This window comes from Rana temporaria, chromosome 6 (genome assembly GCF_905171775.1).
Source record: "Rana temporaria chromosome 6, aRanTem1.1, whole genome shotgun sequence".
Classification (NCBI taxonomy): domain Eukaryota; kingdom Metazoa; phylum Chordata; class Amphibia; order Anura; family Ranidae; genus Rana; species Rana temporaria.
The window spans coordinates 108,907,823-108,926,341 of record NC_053494.1 but is presented as its reverse complement, the minus strand read 5'-3'; the positions used below and the strand labels follow the sequence as shown (position 1 = coordinate 108,926,341).

Below are 18,519 nucleotides of genomic sequence, written 5' to 3'. Positions count from 1 at the left end.
AAGCTCACCCCCCTCTCTACACACAGAATCAGGCCACGTCCCCTACAACCTTGGTAAACAGATGCCACTAGAAATATGAAAAAACATAGCCGCGCACTTGAGCACCGGTGGCAAAAGACTAAGTTTTATAAAGATTTCAGCCAAATTTAAATCTGCTCTCCAAAAATAAAATCTCTGCCTCCTCACTGCCAAGCAGACCTATTTTATCACTCTCATTAACAACTTATCAACCCATCCCCGTCAAGTTTTCTCTACCTTTAACTCTCTACTTAGTCCTCCGCTGCCTCCACCCTCTAACTCACTCACTGCCCAGGAGATCGCCAATCACTTCAAACATATGTTTGATCCAATTCGTGAGGAGATCTCCACTGTACAGATGCCTTCTCCACCTAACACCCCATGTCCACAGGTACCAATCATTACTTCCTTCATTCAACCCTGCCACTATAGACAAGGTTGCTAAACTTTTCTCTAGCGTCCACCTTACCATCTTCCCCCTGTACTCTGTTCCCTCACAATTGCTATGCTCACTCTCTGGCTCTATTCCACACTCCTTAACTCACATCTTTAATCTCTCCCTCTCTTCAGGCAGCTTCCCAAACTCTCTAAAACATGCATTAGTCACCCCCATTCTTAAAAAGCCCTCACTAGACCCCACCAATCTTAACCTACGCCCCAGCTCCTTGCTTCCCTTTTTATCCAAACTCCTTGAACGTCTGGTCTACAACTGACTGAGTGACCACCTAGTCAAGAATAACCTTCTTGATACCCTTCAGTCTGGATTCCGCCCTCAACACTCCACGAAAACTGCTCTCCTAAAACTCACAAAGCGATCTGCTAACAGCTAAATCCAATGGGCTCCTACTCTTAGGCCGCGTACACACGATCGGTCAAAACCGATGAAAACGGACTGAAGGACCGTTTCATCAGTCCAAACCAATCGTGTGTGGGCCCCATCGGTCAGTTATCCTTCGGTCAAAATAAAGAGAACTTGCTTTAAATTGAACCGATGGACGCCTAACCGATTGGTCAAAACCGATCTTTAGTATGCAAAAGCATTGGTTAAAAACCTGTGAATGCTCAGAATCAAGTCGACGCATGCTTGGAAGCATTGAACTTCATTTTTTTCAGCACGTCGTTGTGTTTTACGTCACCGCGTTCTGACACGATCAGTTCATTAACTGATGGTGTGTAGGTACATCAGACCATCAGTCAGCTTCATCGGTTAACCGATGACAACGGTCCTTCGGACCGCTGTCATCGAATGGACTGATCGTGTGTACGCGGGCCTTAGACCTCTCTGCTGCCTTTGATACAGTGGACCGCCCCCTCCTCCTCAAAATACTCCACGCCTTTGGTCTCCATAAGTGTACTCTTTGCTGGTTCTCATCCTACTTATCCAACCGCACCTTTAGTGTCACTTACAACCTCCTGCTCTCTAGTTCCCTCATTACCTCCTCCCATGCTTGCCTCCAGGACTTTTCCAGAGCCTCTCCCATTTTCTGGAACTCCCTAACCCTATCTGTCTGACTATGTCCTACTCTGCTTGCTTATAGACAATCCCTGAAAACCCTTCTCTTCCGAGAACCCTTTCCGGCCCCCACCTAACAACTGTACTTTTACTTTCTCAATCAGATCCTCCCCCATAGCTATTACCTTTTTTATCACTTGACCCTCCCTTCTAGATGGTAAAATCTCTGATTTCTCCTGTATTGAATTGTATTGTAATTGCACTGTCTGCCCTCATGTTGTAAAGCGCTGTGCAAACTGTTATATAAATCCTGTATAATAATAATAATAATAATACATTGGGTAAACTACAGTGGATTATTATTTTATGTTTGGTTTATAAGGAAGCATACACATTTATAGATTGTGCTGTTGGGTTGCTAGATATTAGGTTATATTTTAGGTTTTTATACATGTCAGAGTTCAACGCTAGATGGTCCCTTGGGTCCACTTATTCTATAATAATTTTACCAAAATGCTCCATGTCTGGTGTTTTGACTGTTGTGTAGCATATGTGGCAATCTGCATCTATATGATCTTTGATTTTGTTCTTCCAATAAAGGACTATTCCCTGATGTTGGAGGAGGGTATTTCTTACCACGGCTTCCTGGAAAACTTGGCTTATATATTTCTCTTACTGGATTCCGGCTAAAGGGAAGAGATGTGCAGAAAGCTGGCATTGCTACTCATTTTGTTGAATCAGAAAAGGTAGGATTTCATATAACTCTGTATAAAAGTGTAAGAAGAATCAAACAAAGAGGTTTTTCTTTTTAAGTGATAATTGTTTTAGTAAATTCTATGATTCTTTTTATATTTCATATTTTTATTGAAAAATATCTTACAGTAACAAGTATATCAAATAAACAATTGCCCATGCATGGGTTGTCATTATAGCAAAAGCGTATGGCTGTAGAGAAAGAACAAACAAAAATAAAACGGATCATCTTCAAATAAACGAAAAGTTGCACTGACCTATGATTTTTTTTTTAATTCCCAAATAAGAAAGCTATATTGGGGTTATCTTATTTGTTTGGGGTTGAGCAACATTATAACCCTGTTCACTTTGGTAAGTATTGAGTATGTGCTCTTACTATGGATTTTTGCCCCCCCCCCCCCAAAAAAAAATTAAAAAGTGTAAATAAATGTGCTATGTAGGCTACAGATAATGTTAACTTTGTGTCCCAGAAAATAAAATGAAGAGTGGGTGCTTGAGAAAGATGTTGTTTTTTCACTAAAGACAGCTATGGAACCTAAGGTTTTGACACAAAAATCTGAAATTCAGATACAGTGCCTTGAAAATGTATTCATACCCCTAAAATGTTCCACATTTTGTCATGTTACAACCAAAAACATAAATGTATTTTATTGGGATTTTATGTGATAGACCAACACAAAGTGGCAAATAATTCTGAAGTGGAAGGAAAATGATAAATGATTTTCAGAATTTTTTACAAATAAATATTTGAAAAGTGTGGTGTGCATTTGTATTCAGCCCCCCCCCCCCCACCACCCCAATACTTTGTTGAACCACCTTTTGCTGCAATTACAGCTTCAATTCTTTTTGGCGATGTCCCTATCAGCTTTGCACATCTAGAGTGACATGTTTGCCCATTCTTCTTTGCAAAATAGCTCAAGCTCTGTCAGATTGGATGGAGAGCTTCTGAGAACAGCAATTTTCAAGTCTTGCCACAGATTCTCAGTTGGATTTAGGTCTGGACTTTGATTGGACCATTCTAACACATGAATATGCTTTAATCTAAACAATTCCATTGTAGGTCTGGCTGTATATTTAGGGTCGTTGTCCTGTTGGAAGGTGAACCTCCGCCCCAGTCTCAAGTCTTTTTGCAGATTCTAACAGGTTTTCTTCTAAGATTGTCCTGTATTTGGCTCCATCCATCTTTCCATCAACTCTGACCAGCTTCCCTGTCCCTGCTGAAGAAATTCATCCCCACAACATGATGCTGCCAGCACCATGTTTCACGGTAGGCACGGTGTGTTCAGGGAGATGTGCAGTGTTGGTTTTCCGCCACACATAGCGGTTTGCTTTTAGGCCAAAAAGTTAAATTTTGGTCTCGTCTGACCAGAGCACCTTCTTCCACATGTTTGCTCTGCCCCCCACATAGCTTCTTGCAAACTGCAAACAGGACTTCTTATGGCTTTCTTTCAACTTCTTGTAACTCTTCCATAAAGGCCAGATTTGTGGAGTGCACGACTAATAGTTGTTTTGAGGACAGATTCTCCAACCTGAGCTGTGGACCTCTGTAGTTCCTCCAGAGTTATCATGAGCCTCTTGGCTGCTTCTCTGGTTAATGCTCTCCTTGCCTGGCCTGTCAGTTTAGGTGGACGGCCATATCTTGGTAGGTTTGCAGTTGTGTCTTACTCTTTCCATTTTAGGATTGAACATTGTTCAAAGCTTGGGATATTTTTTTATAACCTAGCCCTGCTTTAAACTTCTCCACAACTTTATGCCTGATATGTCTGTTGTGTTTCTTGGCCTTCATGATGCTGTTCGTTCATTAAGGTTTTCTAAGAAACCTCTGAGGGGCCTCAGAGAACAGCTGTATTTATACTGAGATGAAATTACACACAGGTGGACTGTATTTACTAATGAGGTGACTTCAAAAGGCAATTGGTTCCACTAGATTTTAGTTAGCTGTAAAAAATAAAACCATTTATCATTTTCCTTCCACTTTACAAATATGCCCCATATTGTGTTAGTCTATCACATAAAATCCCAATAAAATACATTAACATTTTTAGTTGTAACATGACAAAAAGTTGAAAATTTCAAGGCTATGAATACTTTTTCAAGGCACTGTATATAGAAGTACGTTCAAAGCTATTAGTACATATGCAGCAGATACCTGGCTAATTACAAAAGCTAGACAGATTAAACATTAAGGCCTCATTTCCACTGGCGTTTTTACAGCCACGTTTCTGAGCGTTTTTTACAGCTTAAAAACGCCTGTCCATGTTATTCTATGGCTTCATTCCCACATAGGCGTTTTTGAGCTGCTAGTGGCATAGACGTTTTTGAGCTGTAAAAAAAACGCGGGACCAGGGCGTTCTGAAGCTCCAGAGTAGAGCTGTAAAAACGCCAGACGTTAAAAAACGCTCAAAAACGCGCCAAAACGCTCAAAAACGCTCAAAAACGCGACCGCGGCATTTTTAAAGCTGCAGCTCACAAAAAAAAAAATTTTTTTTTTTTTTTTTTTTTTTTTTTTTTACAAAATAAACATGGACAGGCGTTTTTAAGCTGTAAAAAAGCCTAACAACAGTGGCTGTAAAAACGCCAGTGGAAATGAAGCCTTAGGGAAGAATGACTTAAAGCGGGGGTTCACCCTAAAAAAAATAATAATAATTCTACCATGCCATCCAGCATACTAGCGCGAGCTACAGTATGCCTTTATTTAATTTTTTTGCGCCGTACTCACAGTTTAATCTCTTAGTTAAGTTTCAGACTTTCAGACTAAAAAATATGACATCTGTAATCTATTTACTCTCTCTACATATTATGGATATCCCTGCATGTGTCTTTTTAAAGCAGCAGTAGCTCTTAAAGCGGAGGTTTACCCTAAAAAACAAGTTTCTACAATGCCATCCAGCATACTAGCGTGAGCTACAGTATGTCTTTATTTTATTTTTTTGCGCCGTACTCACAGTTTAATCCCTTAGTTAAGTTTCAGACTCCCCGCCGGGAGTAGGCGTTCCTATGCAGAGGGAAACATGATTCACGGCCGGCTATGGCGCGTCACGCTTCCCGAAAATAGCCGAAATAGGACTTGGCTCTTCACGGCGCCTGCGCAGTCAGCTCCTAGTCTGTGCGCAGGCGCCCTATAGCGCCGTGAAGAGCCGAGTCCTACTCCGGCTATTTTCGGGAAGCGTGACGCGCCATAGCCGGCCGTCAATCATGTTCCCCTCTGCATAGGAACGCCTACTCCCCGCGGGGAGTCTGAAACTTAACTAAGGGATTAAACTGTGAGTACGGCGCAAAAAAATAAAATAGAGACATACCGTAGCTCACGCTAGTATGCTGGATGGCATGGTAGAAACTTGTTTTTTAGGGTAAACCTCCGCTTTAAGAGCTACTGCTGCTTTAAAAAGACACATGCAGGGATATCCATAATATGTAGAGAGAGTAAATAGATTACAGATGTCATATTTTTTATCATATGGTTTATAAAATGCTAAATTAAAAAAACACTGAAAAAAAGGTTACTGGAGAACTCAATAAAAATGACCTAGATCTCCCCCTCTTTATTTCTACTTGTACTGTCAACAGTACAGAAAATGAGAGAAGATTCTAAATTGTTAGTTACACTAGAACAAGAATAGATGGAAAAGCCTCCAGTGGGGAAACAAATGACAATTCTCTAAGAGGGGAATTCCTTCACTATGATTTTCTTTTACTTGTGTCATCAGAACAGGAAGTTAAGGGAAATTCAATGAGACATAGATTGCAAAAAAATTGGGCAGCATACTGAAAAAAAAAATATGGAATGACTAACATACACACAAGTGATGTAGGCACTTGGGACTTGGCACATAAAGTATTAAAGTATAGAAAAAAAACGATATTTAATGGACAACTCTTCCTTGTCAAAGCTGCATTCCAGCGAAATGGTTGTTTATTTAAAAAAAAAAAAAAAAAAGGTTCTCATTGATACTCCTATCCCATGACTGACTCCTATCCCATGACTGACTACATCACATCTAATGTTCTATATTGATTTCTGTGTGTACCCAGGCACCAATAATTTATCTTGTGTTTTATTTGGGAATGGAAAAAGCACCAAAAACTTTTTTTCCCAACATAAATGTTATATTATTAGAATAGCCCCCAAAATATGAGCAGCACAGACTTCTGGCTGCAAGTCTTGCATGTAAGCCTTTATTATATGTAACATAGTGGGGTTGTTCAGCTCAAAGTCAAAGTTCACCTTTAATTTTCAGAGAGCTTTTTCTCTTTTGGCATTATATTGTGATACATGTAAGGCCCCTTTCACATGGTTAGACCTATTGGGTCCATCTGCCAATTTTTTAGGTGGACCCGATTGGACTATCCATTGCCCTCTATGGAGCCTGCCCGTTGACACCTGCCGAAATCCGATCAGATCTTATCTACTAAAAACAGCCGGATAGGGATCTGTTCTCCATAGTGTAGGCGTCTCCAAACTATGGCCCTCCAGTCGTTTAGGAACTACAATTTCCATCATGCCTAGTCTTGTCTGTGAATGTCGCAGTTTTAAAATGCCTCATGGGATGTGTAGTTCCGCAACAGCTGGAGGGCCGTAGTTTGAAATCCTTGGTCTAGTGGATCGGATCAGATGGCCATCAGTGTGTAAACGGAAAGGCTGTGCATTTACATCCTATCATAAAACATATATCCAGGCCCATGGACGATGTCCCAAGTGGGTGGAGGAAATTAAGCTGTGGCCGCTGCTGTCCCAAACACATAGACCAATGAGATCAAAACAAACAAACAAATTGGAAAGGGACGGTGCTGAACCACAGAAATAAAAGATAGACCTCAAGTGAGTAAAAGGAACATTTTAATCCATTGGGAATGAAGATAAAATGGCAAACATACAGCAGCCTAGGAACGGTCATCAAGAGACCTTGATTTGAGAGCCTTATCCACTGAGGATTGGACAGTTGGCTAACAGACTAGCTCAATTGGCAGGACCTAGACCTAGGGGTGTTCAGAACCTGTCACAGGTGGGGGATGACAAATGTGCACCAGGTCTTGAAGAACAGGGCCTTTTCTGACATAGCAATCCCCTACAGTGTTAAAAAAACAGAAGTCATCTTTCTGTGAGATCTACCATTGGATATACTAGGCATAATATGCTTGGTGCAAGGAAATAAAAATAAAATACTCACTGGAACAAATCCTTTCCTTTTTACAAACAGGCCTGGATCAACAATTGGCCTTGAGTACTATCAAGGATCAGTGCTTGTGATCTTGTTCCAAAGACCGTTAGACACACATTCAAGATTAAGACTAGGGATGAGCCGAACACCCCCCGTTAAAGTCTATGGGACACGAACATGAAAAATCTAAAGTGCTTATTTTAAAGGTTAATATGCAAGTTATTGTCATAAAAAGTGTTTGGGGACCTGGGTCCTGCCCCAGGGGACATGTATCAATGCAAAAAAAGTTTAAAAAACTGATGTTTTTTCGGGAGCAGTGATTTTAATAATGCTTAAAGTGAAATATTCCTTTAAATTTTGTACCTGGGGATGTCTATAGTATAAACGCTGGTAAACAAAGCTAATTAACGCCCCCTAGTAACTTTCTAAACCACCGCTGCACACAGGATACACTTGATTACCTATATCTGCTACTTAAATAGAAATGTATATAGTGAATCTTTAGTGAAAAAAATAGTAGCGCTCTGTTTCATAAAACAGTATTCGTTTTAGTACTGTTTTATGAAACAGAGCGCTACTATTTTTTTCACTAAAGATTCACTATATAGGTGTCTATAGTATGCCTGTAAAGTAGCACATGTTTCCCGTGTTTATAGCAGTCTCTGCACAAAATGACATTTCTAAAGGAAAAAAGTCATTTAAAACTACTCGCGGCTATAATAAATTGTCATAGTCATTGAAAGTCATTTAAAAATAAATGCGTGGGGGTCCCCCTAAATTCTATTACCAGGCCCTTAAGGTATGGTATGGATATTAACCACTTAAGGACCCCTTCACGCCGATTTACGTTGGCAGAATGGCACGGCTGGGCACATCAACGTATATGTACGTTGCCCTTTAAGCCCAGCCGTGGGGTCGTGCGCGCCGCGGGCGCGTGTACGCGACCCGGTCCGGAGCTTCCGTGACCACGGCCGTGACGGCCGTGTAAACACAGCTTCCCCGTTCTTCAATGTGGCGCTGTGATCGATCGTGTGTTCCCTTATATAGGGAATCACAATCGATGACGTCACACCTACAGCGACACCCCCCTACAGTTAGAAACAGACATGAGGTCACACATAACCCCATCAGCGCCCCCTTGTGGTAACTCCCAATCTGCAATTGTCATTTTCACAGTAAACAATGCATTTTAAATGCATTTTTTGCTGTGAAAATGACAATGGTGCCAAAAATGTGTCAAAATTGTCCGAAGTGTCTGCCATAATGTCGCAGTCACGGAAAAAGTCGCACGACCGCGCAATTGTCAGTTAAAGCGACGCAGTGCCGAATTGCAAAAACTGGCAGGGTCCTTTAGCTGCCTAAAGGTCCGAGTCTTAAGTGGTTAAGGGAAACCCTGCGCTATATAAAAAAAAATGGTGTGGGGTTCCCCCCAAAAATCCATACCAGACCCTTATTCGAGCACGCAACCTGGCAGGCAGCAGGAAAAGAGGGGGGGATGAGAGAGCGCCCCCCCCCCTCTTGAACTGTTCCAGGCCACATGCTCTCAACATGGGAATGATGTCCCCATGTTGATGGGGACAAGGGCCTCATCCCCACATCCTTTGCCTGGTGGTTGTGGGGGTCTGCGGGCGGGGGGCTTATCGGAATCTGGAAGCCCCCTTTAACAAAGGGGACCCCCAGATCCCGGCCCCACCATGTGAATTGGTAAGGGGTATATTGTACCCCTACCATTTTACAAAAAAAAAGTCATTAAACCACTTAACCACGTACATTTACTGTGGCAGGCGGAAGATCTGTGCCAGATCACGCACCTAGTATTTGATCTGACCCACTCCCGCTGTTATTGGGCACAGCGGGAGCCAATCAGCAGGTTTGGCAGAATCATATGCTGCAAAGAGAAGCAAAAAAAGAGTTATGCCTCATACACACGATCAGTTTTCCTGACAAGAAAAGTGTGATGTGAGCATTTTGTCAGGAATTCTAACCGTGTGTATGCTCCATCACACTTTTTCTGTGAGAATTCATGCCAAGAAAAAATTGAGAGCAGGATCTAAATTTTCGTGTCAGGAAGAATTCCTATCAGGAATCGCAATTCTGTATGCAAATACAATGCTAAAAAAATGTGCATGCTCAGAATCAAGCAGAAGAACCGAACTGTAAACAAAAAATGTAGCGCTAAAAACCGAAAACTCCAAAGTATGTGATACCATGTGAGATGACAAGGTAAGTATAAAAATGCATATACATAAACCACTGACATATAAATATAAATTGCTCAATCAGTGCTTGATGCAAAGAAAAAAGTCTATATTTCAAAGTAGAAAAAACATCAATTGGGTGATGGGTGCAGGGAAAAACAAATGAGCTGCTATCCGTTGATTGGGATACAACAGGTGCACAAGTTGTCTGTAGCACTCTATGAGGATCACATCGAGGTAGGTAGTGGATGAAATACGCTTACCGGATGGGTTGGACTCTACTACTGTACAGCAAAGAGTCAGCCAGACATAGTGGTCTTTGGAAACCGGGACCACTCAAACCGGAATGGGACCATAAGCGAGACTGGGACTTCAAATTGACGTGGACGACAGGAACCAGCAGAGCTTGAATGGTGTGTTGGATCAATACCTTGAATATAATCCTTAGACCAACAGTCAGGAGATGCAGGGCAGGATGTTGCTAAAGCTCTCAGGAAACCATGGAGTGGATGATATGAAATGGAAAAAGAACTCCAATAGTGCAGGTCAATTAAAACCAATGAGGTTTATTTGTAAAAAGTCATAGGTAAATATGACAAAGATAAAAAGTGATCACGTACAGATAATGGCAATGTGGGGTGCTCAATAGCAATACCCCTCTTGGGGTATCTTGGGGGTATTGCTATTGAGCACCCCACATTGCCATTATCTGTACGTGATCACTTTTTATCTTTGTCATATTTACCTATGACTTTTTACAAATAAACCTCATTGGTTTTAATTGACCTGCACTATTGGAGTTCTTTTTCCATTTCATATCATCCACTCCATGGTTTCCTGAGAGCTTTAGCAACATCCTGCCCTGCATCTCCTGACTGTTGGTCTAAGGATTATATTCAAGGTATTGATCCAACACACCATTCAAGCTCTGCTGGTTCCTGTCGTCCACGTCAATTTGAAGTCCCAGTCTCGCTTATGGTCCCATTCCGGTTTGAGTGGTCCCGGTTTCCAAAGACCACTATGTCTGGCTGACTCTTTGCTGTACAGTAGTAGAGTCCAACCCATCCGGTAAGCGTATTTCATCCACTACCTACCTCGATGTGATTGTGATCCTCATAGAGTGCTACAGACAACTTGTGCACCTGTTGTATCCCAATCAACGGATAGCAGCTCATTTGTTTTTCCCTGCACCCATCACCCAATTGATGTTTTTTCTACTTTGAAATAACATGGTTTTAAGATCTGTTTTCCTCCTTCATGGCTTTGAGATTATGCAAAACACTGATGATATTAGACATAAGGCACAGCTCACAATGCTAACAGATCAGTTATTTTTAGCTGAGTCCAATGAGATTTAAAAATAACAATCACATGGCAGAAATAAATATCCTTATATTTGTGTTAAAGTGAGAACTGAGCCTCTGGTGTTATCAGGATTTTCTTTATAACTGCAGTGTAAAAGCTTTGTGGTTACATTGTGGCCACAGAAGCCTAATAGAATGTAGTGTTTTTTGTGATCAGATGTTTTTTTTTATGTACATGTATTAATTTATTCAATTGCTTTATTAGATTCCATCCCTTGAAAAAGACCTTACATCTCTGAAAGAACCAACCAAAAAAGATGTTGCCGAAGTACTTGATACCTATCAGACAAAGGTATTTGAATACCCCTGTATGTATTTGTCTGACCTAGTGGCTAATCTCAATCAATGTAATGTAAAATAATATTTTAAATAAAAATAAATAAAAAAAGAAGATAAGAGGAATACAATCTACTCAATCAACATCAAAGTCTAAAGGAATGAGAGAAAAGAAGCAAAGTATAAACAGGCTTAAAAAGAGAAGGTGTATATAGAGAGTTGAGGAGTTACTAAGGGGTAATTTTGTCAAGGGTAGACAACCTAATTTAAAGAGTAAATGTAATTTAAACAGTTTCACATTATAGCAGAAAGATGAGTCAGCCTTTGCCTTATGGGGAAGGTTACTAAAGCCATGTAGTCCAAGTATTCAGTAACTACTTATATGAATTGGCATGCATCAGGCCAACCCATGTTCTTTTATTCACTAGACCTATTTAAAGTAATTCTAAATGCAGGTTTTGCACCACTCTATCAGGCAACACAGCAAGGTTTGGAACCTGGCACTCTTACTGCAGTAAAGCATTACAGTTTGGTCACTGCCCTGCCCCCAGCATGCAGTGATTGTACAAAGAAGTGTCAGTAGATTGATGAATCATCCAACTGCCCAGTTAGCACTCTTCTTCTGTTAGCATATTCCCTGATAGCATAATGTACATACAGTACAGACTGATAGGCTCAAGGTAACTGCCCTCTTACTTCCAGTGTAAGTTCTGCTATACAGGGCATTACAATTTTGTCAAAGTCTATGTAAAGCCAATTTTCTCTCTGTTTTTGGAAATAGAACAAGGAAGGGCTAAACCCCAATCAGGTTATTGTTTTTTGTCTCCCACTTAAGAGATTTCCATAAATTTCCTGTCCAAAAAGACACAACAGGTAATTATATCTCTTTAAAGCAGCAGTCTCCAACCACCAGAGACTGATTATGCCAAGAGAAAATTTTGCCCAGGATCGGGGGTGGGAGACATAGTTACATAGTTAGTCAGGTTGAAAAAAGACACAAGTCCATCTAGTTCAACCATAAAAAAAAAAATATATATTGTACAAGCCCATATACCCAATTCTATACCCACAAGTGATCCAGAGAAGGCAAAAAACCCCAGCAGAGCATGCTCCAATTTTCTACAGCAGGGGAAAAATTTCCTTCCTGATCCCCCGACAGGCAATCGAATTTTCCCTGTATCAACTTTACCTATAAATGTTAGTACCCAGTTATATTATGTACATTTAGGAAAGTATCCAGGCCTTTCTTAAAGCAATCTACTGAGCTAGCCAGAACCACCTCTGGAGGGAGTCTATTCCACATTTTCACAGCTCTTACTGTGAATAAACCTTTCCGTAATTAGAGATTTAGTGTCCTCTGTGTTGACCGTAAAGTGAATAACTCAACACCATATGGACCCCTTTTATATTTGAACATGTTGATCATATACCCCCTTATTCTCTTCTCAAGAGAGAATACATTCAGCTCCTCTAATCTTTCCTCATAGCTGAGCTCCTCCATGCCTCTTATCAGTTTGGTTGCCCTTCTCTGCACTTTCTCCAGTGCCCCAATATCCTTTTTGAGAACTGGTGCCCAAAACTGAACTGCATATTCCAGATGAGGTCTTACTAATGATTTGAACAGGGCAAAATTATAGTTCTCTCTCTGGAGTCCATACCCCTCTTAATACAAGAAAGGACTTTGCTTGCTTTGGAAGCCACAGCTTAGCATTGCATGCTATTATTGAGCTTATGATCTATCAAAACCCCCAGATCCTTCTCCACTATGGAATCCCTCAGTTGTACTCCCCCTAGTATGTATGATGCATGCATATTCTTAGCCCCCAAGTGCATAACTTTACATTTATCAACATTAAACCTCATCTGCCATATAGTTACCCAATTAGACGGTGCATTAAGGTCGGCTTGTAAGATGGAGACATCCTGTAAGGATGGTATTCCATTGCATAGCTTGGTGTCATCAGCAAAGACAGAAATGTTACTTTTGATCCCAGACCCAATATCATTTATAAATATATTAAAAACCTTGGGGTACACCACTGATGACCTTAGACCATTCAGAGTATGAATCATTAACCACTAATCTCTGAATTCTGTCTTTTAGCCAGTTTTCTATCCATTTACAAACTGATATTTCCAAGCCTGTAGACTTTACCTTACACATTAACCGTGTGCGGAACTGTATCAAACGCTTTTGCAAAATCCAAGTATACCACGTATACCACCACCCCTCTGTACCAGTTACTTGGTAAAGACTTTATTCCCTTTTTAAATATAGGCACCACGTTCGCCCTGCGCCAATCCAGTGGTACTATTCTTGTCTGTAATGAGTCCCTAAAAATTTGATACAATGGCTTTGAAATTACAGAGCTCAATTCTTTTAGGATTCGTGGGTGGATGCCATCGGGTCCTGGTGCTTTATCCATCTTTATTCTGTCTAAAATTTTCTGGACCATATCACCTTTGAGCCATTGTGGATCATTTGGGGCTGTGTCAATTCCACCCCAATTATGGACATGAGCTTCCCAATGCTCCTTTGTATACACGGAGCTGAAGAAAGTATTAAATAAATTGGCCTTCTCTTTGTCCCTAGTCACCCACTCTAGATTATTTTGTAAAGGGCCTACATGCTCAGACCTGACCTTATTACTATTAATATATTTGAAGAATTTTTTGGGGTTTGTCCTACTATCTTCTGCAATTTGTCATTCGTTTTGAATTTTTGCATCCTTGATTTCCTTTTTACATATTCTGTTATATTCTTTGTAACATTTAAATGACACTAGTGTTCCTTAATTTTTATATTTTTTAAAAGCTCCTTTCTTGTTGTTTATAGCTTTTTTAACTTTGACCGTGAGCCACTTAGGTTTCTATTTTTAGCCTTTTAAACTTATTGCCCATGGGAATATACTTTGCAGCGTGGTCCCAAACAGTCTTTTTGAAGAATTCCCATTTTTGTTCTGTGTTTATCAGAGCCAATATTCCCTCCCAGTCTAAGTCCTGGAGAGCAGCCCTCAGAGAGAGAGAGAGAAGAAGAGAGAGACATCTATGCGGGTGTTAGTGCTTCAGTCATCCTGACACCATTATTGATGAAAATATAATAAAATAGTTAAACTCACCATAATGCAGAATCAGTGAGAGCCTTGAGCTTGTCACTGTAAAAAGTACCACAAAAAGATCAGACGCCAATGGAACAGATTACTAGGAAGAATATTTCCAAACAGTTCTACGGATCCTTAGCAGCTTGGGACAACCCCTGGGAGGTGGTAAAAGATAGAACCAACCACCAAAACGTCTCTCGACCAAAAATTGCACTTGTCGAGAGTTGACAGGTCTCTATATAAAAAATATTGCAAGGCTCGCAGATCTACTGTATGGGGAAAGGACGTGTAGAGTGCACAGAAGTCTAATAACGCCCATAGGTAGCCTACTTCCCAGTGATAATTCTGTAATATTTTAGAAGATTATTGGAATCTCTCATAAATGCAGGGAGGTTAGACACAATTGTGAGAACTAAGATTAAGGATCCCTCAAGGTGCAAACCCCTACTAAGTTATGAATACATATATAAATATATAAATAATATAAATAAACCCCTATACGCTTGAAACTGCAAAAAGCGGGAAAGGATTGGAGTGGGAGCTTTCGGTATCATATCATCAAGAACTCATAATAAAAACCCTGTTTGGGCTCAACCCACTCCAATGGCTTAAAAGGCAAAGGGAAAAAGGGAAAGGAAATAAATACACAGCCCAAAAAGTCTAATTTTATAATATCAAAAACACATAAATCAAATAGCCAACAATAAAAACTGAATCATCCACAATGTGTCAATCATACTGTGATAAAAACTCAATTCTTGCCCCTATCCAGTGACAGATATATATATATATATATGAGTGAGTAATGTGAAAGTACAATATCTTCAATCCTCAGCAGCCACTAAAACTTGAAACATAGAAATTGCATGCATGTAAATAGGATCGGGAGCTAAGTTGGCTCCCAATGGGAAATGGATCCTAGGAAGAGCAGACCTGGATCCTGGGAAAGAGGCACGCTGGCATATTGTGGTGAATGTTGTTAATACCTTGATGTATCCAAAAGGGGGGAATTGATGAGATATGAAAAGGGGAAGGGGGCAACACCCTGGGTCAACAGTGGTCTAGAGGAGGTATATGGAATTAAAAAAAGGTAAAGTCACAAGTATGTATTTGGCATGAAACACCAGAGATTGAATGCAAAACAATGTCCTGTAACCTCCCTCTCACTGTTGCAAACCATAATTTGATATCCAGTGTGTGCACGCAGGTTGACAGTCCTGGTCAATGGGAGACCATACATGGATCAAAGCATATAGTCCAAAGTAGAAAGAGAGTAAATGGATACTTATCAGGTGGTGATGGAAAAACAAAACTTCAGTGCCAGTACCATTGCTGATTTCCAATGAGGCCCATCAAGCATAAGCAAGTGTTCATATCCTCCAGTGAAAGGGGCAAGATGGACAAGGAAACAAGAGAGCCTAACCGGTTTCACCCGTCGCCGTCAGCTGCCTGAGAGGCAGTGTGGTCCCGTCTTAGACACAATTGGCTGGAGAAAAAAAATCGATATATTGTGATAAGCTTACTCTGCACTCAATTCCCCATACAGTAGGGGTCAGGTGTCTGCAGCAAGGAGACCAGACACATAGCTACACAAGGAAACTGAGATCAAACAAAGTATAAATATAAAGTTTAAAGTGAGGTTTATTAACAGTGAACAGATACCAATAAGCATACACCGCAAACAATGAGCAAACCCCAAGACAAAACTTATGTCTTGACATAACTGAAGACCCTAACAACTAACTATATACAAATGCAATTTAAGGGACAAGGGTACAAGGAATGTAAGAAATGGGGGATCACGACTGGATACTCGAGCAGAGCAAGGCAGAGGGGTACAAAAAGCTTCAGGACAGGTATCGGGCACAACTGGCAGCAGGAAGATGATCAGAATAGTGATGTGCCAGGGTCAGGGAGGAGCAGCCTTACATAGCCACCTAATGGCTGAGCCCAAGTGTGGCTGATTATAACAGCCTGCTGACTCTTGGGAGACATCTGCTGATGGACACTGGAGCTGCAGCAAACAGGCCAGACTCAATCCTAACAGTTTCCCCCCTTTAAGGAGCGGCCTCCGGAGGCTCCATAAAGCTTCACCACTAGGATCTGCAAGCCGACTGGGTACCCTGCTGATAATGTCCGAATGCTATTATGTAACTATGTGACCCTGCCGCCAGGGTCCCAAAACTGGCTAGGTTTTCTGCTGGTCAGATCCTTAAAGAGGTGCAACACCAAAGGCTTGAAAGCAGCCTGTGTCCCATTGTTGGGACACTGAAAGATACCTGGACGCTTAATGCCAGAGTCCCTGGTCCATGCAGGTACCCTGACGCCAGGATGTCCCATCACGCCTGGACCTCCTCTCTCTCTGTTGCTAGAAACTGCTCTGTGTTTTACCTGCCACTCAGGTCTATCCAGGGCATAGGTTATCCCACTCAGGTCCCCAAATGTGCTAAGGATCGCAGAGATGACCCCTGGGTCGGGACAAAGTTCACGTCTAACACTCCCCTGCCCCACAGAACCTCTACTACTGGAGCTGCAACAGCAGACATAGTTCTCATGTTTAGAGTGGATATCAGGACCTCCTGGCCTTGGTATAACAGGATCAGCTGGCTGCAAAAAGAACTTAGAGCAGAGAACAGGAGGGATCCTAACCCACACAGATAACCCATTTAAGCCATATTAGATCGGAACTACAGAAGCCTCAGACAAATCAGCAGGCGGGCGTTTACCCAGTCAACAGAGTCCGGCTTGACAGCAAGTAGTGAATTGGCATAGTCCAACTGGATGGCAGCCCGGGAATCAGCATTGTCAAGCTGGGCAGCAGCCAGGGAATCTGCATAGTCCAGCTGGACCCCAGGCATGGACCCTATCGGCAGGCGGCAACATGGAGGAGGCATGAACACAATCGGCAGACAGCAACATGGAGACTATCGGCAAGCGGCAACATGGCGGAGGCACGGCCACCATCGGCAACATGGCGGAGGCACGGGCAACATGGAGGAGGCATGGACACCATCAGCAGGCGTCAACATGGAGGAGGACTGCATCTCATTGGCAGCAGTCATCCACATGGAGGAGGACTGGACCTCATCGTCAGCAGCATGGAGGATGACAGGATAACATTGGCAGCAGTCATCAGCACATCAGGCTGGGCAGCGGGCACCAGATCAGTGGGTATCGGATCAGCAGGCACTGGATCAACAGGCACCGGATCAGCAGACTGGGCAGCAGGTACCGGATCAGCAGACAACATGGATAGTGGCAGAGTTGTAAGAGCAGGAGAAAAGTTTTTATTACTTTTTTGACTTAGATACTGGAGTCCTGCAAATAGTTGCATTGTACTGACCAGAGTATACTGCTGATGGAAAGGTAGTAACAGTACTAGGAAAAATAGGGAAGAGTAGCAGAAATATAGGAAGAGTCCTGAGACGTTGCTATCGATAACTGCACTGCAGGGGGAGCCTTCAATGGATTGCATACAGCGGAAGTGTGGTTACTGGTAGCAGGATACTGATCTACAGGAAGTAAAGAACACTCAGTAGCAGCTGTGGTTGCTAAGGGTAAAAGAGGAAAAGATTCTTGATTTTTAGCAACAGATCGGACTTTATGTGTCTCTAGTACTGAGGATTTGATCTCTGACCAAGCTTGTAGCAGAGGTTGAACTAAAGTCAATTTGCCTATTCCTTGCTCACATTGCTCAATTAATGAGTGCACAGCAGCAATACAATACAATACAATCCAACAACACCTGTTTTGAATAGGCTGTATACTGCTGGAAAAAAGAACCTGCACAATGTTCCAGCAATCATTCCAAAAATCCAACCTAGTACATAGAAAATGGGGGAGTGAAAACATCATGTTCCTGAGAGATAAACAGAAAAAATATCCCAGAATGGACCTGAATCAAAGATTGTACTTTGCTAAGGGAGAGTCTGTCATCAACATCTAAGGCATGTGCTGTCAGAGTGCTTCCCATCAGTTCCTCCACAGTGAGATCCTACCACATGAAGCAACAATGATCTTTATCTACTTCTAGCGTGAGCTGCACATGACAAAAAAACATCGCTCTAAGCATCCTGACAAAGGCAAAGCAAAGGTCTCAAAGCAACTGGCTCCCAGTTCCCAAGTGTAGCAGATCTGGTTGCTGGTGGGCATCACTATTATGTCAGGTATCTGCAGCAAGGAGACCAGACACATAGT

General features: G+C 41.7%; 1 protein-coding gene across 3 annotated transcripts in view; it reads left to right on the top strand.

Moving 5' to 3' along the window:
- Positions 1-18,519, top strand: part of HIBCH (3-hydroxyisobutyryl-CoA hydrolase) — a 225,646-nt gene that overhangs the window by 130,581 nt on the left and 76,546 nt on the right. For 2 of the 3 annotated variants that reach the window (XM_040357163.1, XM_040357164.1), the window contains exons 8-9: positions 2,072-2,217; positions 11,151-11,237. In XM_040357163.1, the coding sequence (XP_040213097.1) occupies positions 2,072-2,217; positions 11,151-11,237 (233 nt within the window). The remainder of the gene's footprint in view (positions 1-2,071; positions 2,218-11,150; positions 11,238-18,519) is intronic. The other variant, XM_040357165.1, reaches the window with a different exon arrangement.